General features: G+C 36.7%; 1 protein-coding gene across 2 annotated transcripts in view; it reads right to left on the bottom strand.

Moving 5' to 3' along the window:
• Positions 1–8,895, bottom strand: part of dennd2a (DENN/MADD domain containing 2A) — a 46,632-nt gene that overhangs the window by 3,591 nt on the left and 34,146 nt on the right. For both annotated transcript variants that reach the window (XM_015400238.1, XM_015400239.1), the window contains exons 8-17: positions 8,240–8,284; positions 7,834–8,021; positions 6,099–6,208; positions 5,531–5,600; positions 5,268–5,345; positions 2,805–2,945; positions 2,541–2,689; positions 455–632; positions 315–356; positions 104–209 (exon numbers count right to left, since the gene is read on the bottom strand). In XM_015400238.1, the coding sequence (XP_015255724.1) occupies positions 104–209; positions 315–356; positions 455–632; positions 2,541–2,689; positions 2,805–2,945; positions 5,268–5,345; positions 5,531–5,600; positions 6,099–6,208; positions 7,834–8,021; positions 8,240–8,284 (1,107 nt within the window). The remainder of the gene's footprint in view (positions 1–103; positions 210–314; positions 357–454; positions 633–2,540; positions 2,690–2,804; positions 2,946–5,267; positions 5,346–5,530; positions 5,601–6,098; positions 6,209–7,833; positions 8,022–8,239; positions 8,285–8,895) is intronic.

The following is an 8,895-nucleotide window of genomic DNA, read 5'->3' as shown; positions in this document are numbered from 1 at the left end:
TACTGGCAATCTCTATTTGCAGAAAGAAAGAGATACCCATTTCCTTTTTCTTCTCAGGTTTTCAGTACCATAATAGATAATAAATATAAATTTATTAAATCACCATCAGGCAGGTCTCCTTTCTCACATGCCAGCTCCCTCCTCTTTTCCAGCACCTGCTCAAGAGCTGCCTGCAGCTTATGAGGAAGAATAGAGTCCTCATCATCCAGCTGTTGAGGAGCAACAATTTAATATTTAGATAAATTCAGTTTGCATTCTTTACTTAATTTATTTAGTGATTTTAAAATTGTTCTCTTTGCTTCTGTAGTTACTACCTGACGTAGGAAGCGGCTGTTGCCAAGGTCGACCACCAGGACCTGAAACGGGGAGAGTGATGTCATTTTCCTGAGTTATTGTTCAGCAAAGGAAATCCTCAAAGCCAAGGGCACCACAAAGGAGAGAAGTCATGACTTACTTCTTCTATGGGCAACTCTTTGAGTCGAGGTAGAGAGCTGGAGAGCAGGCCCACTATGAAAGGAGTCGGAGTGCAGACTATATCCAACATGGACGGTGGAAGCACGGGGATGTATGTATGCTGCCAGGTGAAGGGGTAGAGCAGAGCCACCACGGCATGACAGCACTGCGACAACGTGCTGTGGAAAGATGGGATGCAGAATTAGATTATACCTTTCAAAATTCCCAGATTAATTAATACTAGATTATAAAACAGCTCAGAGAAAATGGTGCCTATAGTAATGAAAATACCTACAGTATAGCAAAATATCTCGAAGTGATTTGTTTGACCGCTCTCTTGAGTTGGTCAGAACTTAGAAAAATTAAAAATAATATCGTAGTGTTTTGGATCAATCTGGGACAAACCAAACCTCAAGTTTCAACATCATAATGCAGGGGGAGAAAAGATACACATAAACGCCAAAACATAATCGTTTGCTAAAATGAGCGGCTACTCCCACTCATGGGACAGATGCCTTCAAAATAAAAGTAAAATATCCAGATTAGGCAAAGAATGAGCTATTTGTCAAAAACAATAACTAAAGTCTGCTAGTATTAGCAGCAACAGGCCCCTTTTACAGATAGTAATCCTGGCACATTGAACATAAGGGATAGAAAAAGGGAGAAGAGCAAAAGCTCTAATGATCCCAAACAACAATTAATGATCCCAAATGGATAGAAAATAAAAAAAATTTTACTGGGAAATAGCAAGCAAATATCAGGTATCTGAAATGCTTTTGGAAAAGCCTCAGTCTTATCTCTGCTGAGACTAGATTTTTGCATTAAAACCATAAGATTGCCAAGACTATTTGTGTCTAGCAGTATTTCCTGTTATTGCATATTCAACACATACAAAAAGCTACATTTAAAAGCTCTTTGTTGTCATCTAGTGGCAAGAATTAAATCAAATTATATTTAATTTACCCAAATCACAGCTCTTATCAAATTCCTAAATTATCTTTTAAGATTTATTAGTTTCTTATAAACAGCATTACTTTGTTTAACTAAATGCCTGACAAAGCTATCAATGCGTTCTACCAATTCCTTAAAATCAAGTGAACAAATATCAAAATAAGTTTTGAGCAATAAATTTGTGTGTTTGAGCCATAACCTTCAAAATGCTATTTGGCTGAATGTGTGCAGGAAGCCTGTATGCATTTTTTTTTTGACAAAAGTCTTGAAATAAAAACTTAAATGGATTCAAAAATTTTGCATGACATGGCAGTCTGTATGCTTTATTAAAAGTTAAAGTAAAGTCTTCTGTGTTTAAATATCCTGCAGCTTGCTGTGTGATATGCAACTTTACTATTACTGCCAAGTAACAGATAAAGCATTTAATGCTTTTAATTTTTTTTACATTACACTAGTTCATATCCTCAAGTAATGCCTCCTAAACTTGTTAAATATGTTTTATGAAGTTAATAGACAGTATAAGAATATCCTTATATATTTTACAATATATACAAAAAGGTTCCCCTAAACCTCCCACATGAAAACTGTTACAAATCCAGAAACATAGATCTAGAAATTATAGTTGTCACCACAGGATGGCACTAACATATTTCAAAAGTGCTTTAAACCAGAATTTAAGGTCAAAGGAAATAGTTGTTATAGTTGTACTAAAGCTAGAATATATCTGAGCTTCATGCAGGGCAGTGATAAATTCACTAAGACCAAATAAAAACAGTTGAATCCCAGTGGGGGGGTGTATCTATGACGCAGACTGGATGGAAAAACTCTCATTGGATATTGTGGGTGTTATAACATTGCAGAGCACTCTGTAACTGGAGTTATGCTTCAAAGCAGTCTGTCTGGCATCCATGACCATATTCCATTGAAGAGCTGATTTTTCCTGAGGTGACTTCATAACACAACAACATTCCTTCCTCTTAGTCGGTTGGGATCTTTTTGCCATCCTGAGGTCTCTCTTCCAATTCTTTACTTTCTTCAGCATTATACCCATCCTTTATTTACATTAGGCACTATTTAATGTCCAAACATAAAGAAAATAACATGCTCCATCGTTTTTTTTTCTCGCTAGAACCAACCTAAGTTTGTCAGCAGTGAAAATGACCCTGCGCTCCAGCAATAGAGAGGCAAAAACTCGGAGGAGCAGACGGAGACTCAACGAAGAGAAGAGACATTCGAAGTCCACGTGTTCCAGCCGGGAATCGGACGGCCGACAAAGCTGTATGACCTGTGAAAAAGTAAATCGAAGGGCATTAATGTAACATATTTATCAAAAGAATATTTCTTTTACACTTTAATTGGGTTTGCAGTGAATCACTTGAGAAAAATTTGCATTAGTGCACCTCGGTTCCAGAGCCAGGTAAAAAGTTTTTGACAGTAATGGTCCTTCCTGGTGCCGGGAAGGGAGCCTCCATGATGCCTCTCATAAAAGGCTGAACAAGAGCAGGAGAGATGGCCCTCCTCTTCTCCACTTCATCCAGGATCTGAAATATAACAAAAGGAGCCAAATCAAGGACCTTAAAACCCTGCAAACATAGTTCAAATGCAGCAATATAATCATACACTGATTAATCTATTTTAGATTTAATTATATGTATTCAGTGATAAACAAAAACCTAAGGAAGACTGATTCCAGCTCATATTCCAGTTTTCCATTTGTACCTTACCTACTCAGATCAGATCAGTTTGATTCATCTTTTAAAACAGTCCTCTGATGTAGACCCACAAGCAAGCAGGGACTAAAAATATAAACTGATCAACATAACAGTAACTAATGGAAAAAGTGAATCGACCTATACTGAATCACTGAGCTGGTACAAGTGGAAAAAGTGGGTAATAGGGATTTTGTCTCTGCCACTTGCAGATGATGCGGTTCTGCTGGCTCCCCCTAACCAAGACCTACAGCATGCAATGGGTGAGTTTGCAGCTGCATGGATGAAGATCAGCTCCTCCAAGTCTGAGGCTATGGTTCTCCACCAGGAAATGGTGGAAGGTCATGCATCTCATGTGTCTCACTGTGGGAATGCGCTAACCCCATGCAGAAAGAATCCAGACCATAATTTTAACACAAGACCCTCTTGCTGCAAAGCAACTGTGCCAATAACCTACACTGAGCAGCCCACAGGGGCGGGCATTTATTCTATTGTTTATCGTTATTGTCATAGATTTCTAGATGGGATAAGATTTTGATTTATCATTTAGAAGAATTTGTGAATTTTACTTTTAAAATTTTTCTTCTTTCATTTGTTTCTATTGAGACATTGCCAAATTCAAAGAATATGATTAAATGTGGTTACTATGGGTTGCTAGGGGATATAAGTCCAACTTCTTTATGTAGCTGGAATCCTAAATAAGCCTATTTTAAAGCTCTCCTTTATAGAGCAAGTTACCATTTTGATCGCTTGCATTCCCTTACAAATGGAGACCCCCTCCCATCCATCAGTGAGGTCTAGAATCACAAGATTTATATCAGCCATTCAGCAAAGATATTGCTACTTCGCAGTACACATCATTTTGGCATTTGATCAATTAAATGAGCCCTTGGATGATATGTTACCTGCTGCAAATTATGTTTAAAAGTTAGGTTAAAAGGTAAAAGGCCAAGTAAAAACATAACAAAGCTATTTGAAAAGTAAAAAAGTTAATAAGCCAATTCAAAAAGTACAAAACACAAATGCCTCTATCAGCATTAATCTTGTTATGGTTGTGTTTTATATGAAAACAAGTAAATGTATTCACTCTGTGAGTTTTTCATAATTTTTTTATAAAAGCACTTTGTTTTTTTATATTTAAGGGTTATTACACTGACCATGGTTCTTACCATCAAAATATACATATATTTTAAATGTTACAAAATTAATAGGGTCTTTTCCTGTCCTCCAATAATGCTCTTAATTTAAATTTTTCATTTTCAAGTATTTCACTGAGTGCCCTATAAAGGGTTAAGAAAAACATAATTTTTACAGCACTCCAATGGCTTATAAATGTGCACCAAATAAACAGCCACAAGATTTTAAATCTGCTTGTAATACATTAACATCTAAAATACCCCCCAATCCATATTCCCTCAAAGCTTAAAAAAGTGCTTCCTTTTAATTTAGTAAAACCGCGACTATTTATCTATACAAATTAATATCCTTCAACCGTATGGAGAACACAGTGAAGGAAGCAGATGAATCCAAAACTCATTACAGGGAACTTTTTCCACAGTAGCAACCACGCCATCTGCATTTCATATGTGCTGCTGAACTACAGCCAAAACGACAAGGTTCAGAGCGAGAGAAGAGAGGGCAGAGAGCGGGTGGGGTTCTGTCAGCACCGAGGGTGGTACGCTTTTAATAGGGGCAGGTTCTGGGTTGGCATATGTGAGGTTTAATGTGTTGTACTCCTCCAAGCAGTTGGATGTAGTTAGTAGGTCTGAACATACAGTAGTAAAGCCCCTTTCACATAATTGGCACCATGGGAAAGATGTGTAAAATAACTGTAAAATTTTATTAATTTTTAATTGCAGTGGCAAAATTTCACACTAAACATTTTAAAGGAATCAAGCTTTTATGATTTGGGTTGAATAAAAGTCAATTTTATTCCATATAACTGTATCAGAGTGGCGAGGAAGCTTTAATCCACATCTTCCTGTTTCCCTGGGGTATAGAAATGATGTGTCATAGTTGTTCAATTTGAAAAACTTAAGAATGCAAAAGATAAGAGAAAATAGTATTTAATGATTAATACGATGAAACAGATCTCTTTTTAAATTTGATTAATGATTTAAAATGTTCATCTTTCTTCTAAGTGGCTCCAACTACCTTAGAGAAGAGGTCGAAGCAACCTAGGCGGCTGACGATGCAGTAGACCTCAGGGAGCCTTCGGCCTTTACCACTTGGCTGCAAACACGACACATTTTCACAATAAAACAAATAAAAACAGAAATTGTTTGTATCTTTTCCAACAGAAAAAAAACACAATTTCAATAGATCTATTAGAGGCAGTAGATTTTAGATTAATAACTTCATCATCAAAAAAACAAACCTACAGTTAAAAGAAGCTAAAGAGACTTTTTTATGCGTACCAGTAAACGGCGACAATAGCCAAACCGTCTGCTTCCATCTTCACCAGTCAGTACAAATGAGAACGTCTCACTGTGTGGAGGTAAAACAGAGAACATAGAAATAAGAGAACTAGATAGATAGATAGATAGCTGACAGGTTGTCATTCCCTTTTAAATGACCCTCCTGACCTGAGAAAGTCTCAGTCATATGAGACTGTATGTCTGTTTAGGAGCCTTTCACCTGTCAGACAGTTTTGTTGAGGTGATTATTATCCATCAACATTAGAAACGCGTAATTGCTCCTCAGAGTGGAGGCAGTGACAATAACAGACAGTTTTAAACAGCAAATAGTGAGAAGGTTAAACACTCCAGCTCCTGTGAATATGTCTTTTTCTGTCCCCTGTGATTAAAGATCGACGTGTAACCTGGACAAGCTGCTCAGTCATCTCTTTAAGGCTTTCACAGCCAGGTGGTTACTAGCCACAAAAACAGCTGAGCTATTCCCACTTAAGGGGGAAATCCTACTGAAGTGAGCTTTTTTTTTTCTCCTGATGCAGCATATCCTGGCAGCGCTCAGACTTGGACTGACCTGGGGAAGTTGTCGACTGGGGCCCAGTCTTTAGCATCAGGGAAGCAGAACTGAGGGATGACCTTCAGCTGGTCCTCCGTCTCCCTCATGAACTTAAAGCTCCTCTCAAGCTGAATGAAAGAGAAATGTGTTAAATTCATTAAATACTACAGATTACATTTGATGTTCCTGGAAGCATTAAACATAAATCACTGGCTGTATTCATGTGTAAGAAAAGAATTGAAAAAAAATATTTTATATTGCAGTAGCATATAAAAATCTTTGAAGTGTATTTATCAAGCAGGGGAATATCCTGTACAGAAATTTAAAAAATGATCAGAAGCACAATATTTGGTTATCCTACCAATCCGTTAAAGAGTTTTTTATTTGTGTCTCAGATGGTTTGATAAAGATAAAGTACTTTCTATCTCTTCTTTTTCTTCACTATAAATACTGAGAGACTGGGAACTGTAGCAAAGAGAGGCATCTTGGTTTGTCATCGTGTTTCCATTAAAAACATCTAAATGTGAAATGTTAACTGGGAGAAATACCAGATAACAATGTGATAAACTGTACTGAATCTATAACTAGGAATGTGGGTTGGTTTGACTTGCAGCAAAGACCATCATGGACTCTATTGTCAACAGCTGAGATTCTGAGTATTTGGGCATTGCATGGCCTTCAAACACAAGCACATTTAGAATGGAAATCTAGAAGATAACACAAAAACTGATAATGGATCAACTAAAGTATAAGGCCAAATTAGCACAAAAATTNTCAAACACAAGCACATTTAGAATGGAAATCTAGAAGATAACACAAAAACTGATAATGGATCAACTAAAGTATAAGGCCAAATTAGCACAAAAATTGGCTCACTAGACAGAAAAACCATTAGTGTCCTGCAGGATTATATCATAATCCTACAAGCAGACCTCAGCTAGAGTGTTGGATTAGTGGGTAAGAGCAGTGTGCTTGTGTTATAAGAAGGCTGCAAGTACCCGGTTCGATCCCCACAGCCTCCACTTTAGCTCTCTGAGCAAGGCCCTTAACCCCACACTGCTCCCCAAGGTGATGGATTAAATGCAGAGATACATTTCTCTGGTGTGAGATCAATAAAGTTGAAATATTAGGGGAGTGGTGGCCTAGTGGTTAGGTCATAGAGCTTTGGATCCTGAGGGTCTGAGATCAAGCCCCACTCCCACAAACACTCTGGGTCTCTGAACAAGACCCTTAACCCCACAATGCTCCACAGGTGCCCAACGATGGCAGCCCACTGCTCCTTGATGGGATGGCTTAATGTGAGCTCAATAAAGTTCAATTATTATAATATTATTATTATAAATAGAGAGTGCAAATAAAAATAATAAAATATCCCTTTGCAGAGGGATGCAAAAGAGACTTTTATATCAATACTGTTATGTATTTTTTATCTTTGATTAGACCTAGATTGTAAGTGTGGTTGTTTTACATCATTAGAAACTGTTCTAAGAAAAAAGATGACAAATATTTTACATGCATTTTCAGAAGACTTTGAAAAAAGTCCTTATTTTTCTCCTTTTGATGCAAATGAAGTAAAAATCACACCTGACTTAGTCAGAATGTGATCAGAAAAATTCTAGAACAATATTTTGTTTGACTTTTATTAGAAATACCTACAAATATTATCAAACTAAGGTCTATTAAAATAAACAATAACAACAAAATAGTGTAAAGCAGCACATTTGTCTTCAGAATCCTCCCTATACTGTTTTACCTTCAGAGGAAACTGCTGTGTGACTTCTGGCAGGTAAGGGACTCCTGCCTTGGTCTTGTGGAGTGCAACAACGATGAAATATTCAAAGAGTTTCCTCTCTTGTAGCTCCATTAAATCCCTCTCCAAGGTCCTGTACCGACCCGTCTGCCTCAGCATGGACTGGACTGATACCAGCCGCTGGCTGTGAGCTGATGGGGGACAAACCTTTTAGTTAACATTGGAACATCCTTCACAAGCAAGCAAACACACATGCAAGGATACATTAATGAAAGTCAACAGCACATGGTTATAAATGCAAGTGGATTGTGACTACTAAAAAACCTTGGAAATACAAAACTATTCCATATTTGAATAACAAGACATGCACTAACTGGTTTCTTAATATACCGTACTCCTTTTCTCTCACCTTTCAGTTTCTCTTCTGTGTCGCTTTCTGACTCACTGTTCTCATCTGTCAGAGAACAAAACAAGAGACATGATGAGAGAAAAATACAGCAAATAGAAATCAGGCTCTCAATATAGTTCAGCTCAATTATTTCTCCAGCTCTGGTCGCTACCACAAAAAAAAAATAAAATAAAATAAAATAAAATAAAAAAATAAAAAACAGTCATCATCAAAGTAGGTTAACAGAAAAAAGTAACACAAGTAATTACATATGACAGACTATGATTATTAACATCTGCAAAATCCATTAGAAAGAAGTGTTTTTCTCAGAGAACATTAAAGAGATCCAGATGTTTCGGGAAAACTGAATTTTACAAACCATCTGTAGATTAAAGCCAAACATTATGTAGATTTTACATTTATTTGATTGGGTCTGTATTACCATTGTATAAGTGTATGTGTCATTTTGTGCATTGGTATAGATTTTTATTGCATAACGGGACTGTTTTTATGCTATTTGTATATGATGTAGGTAATCAACTAATGTCTGCGGATGCTAATATGTAGAATATTCCAATTAGGCATACAGCTATATATATATATATATATATATATATATATATATACAAGCAGTAGAACAGCAAAGAAAAAGAGTATTTTAGAGGAAAGCATATTTA

This window comes from Cyprinodon variegatus, unplaced genomic scaffold (assembly GCF_000732505.1).
Source record: "Cyprinodon variegatus isolate N-32 unplaced genomic scaffold, C_variegatus-1.0 Scaffold1085, whole genome shotgun sequence".
In the NCBI taxonomy this organism is placed as follows: Eukaryota; Metazoa; Chordata; class Actinopteri; order Cyprinodontiformes; family Cyprinodontidae; genus Cyprinodon; species Cyprinodon variegatus.
Note: the sequence above shows the minus strand (reverse complement) of the source record. Positions and strands in the feature narration are given on the sequence as shown.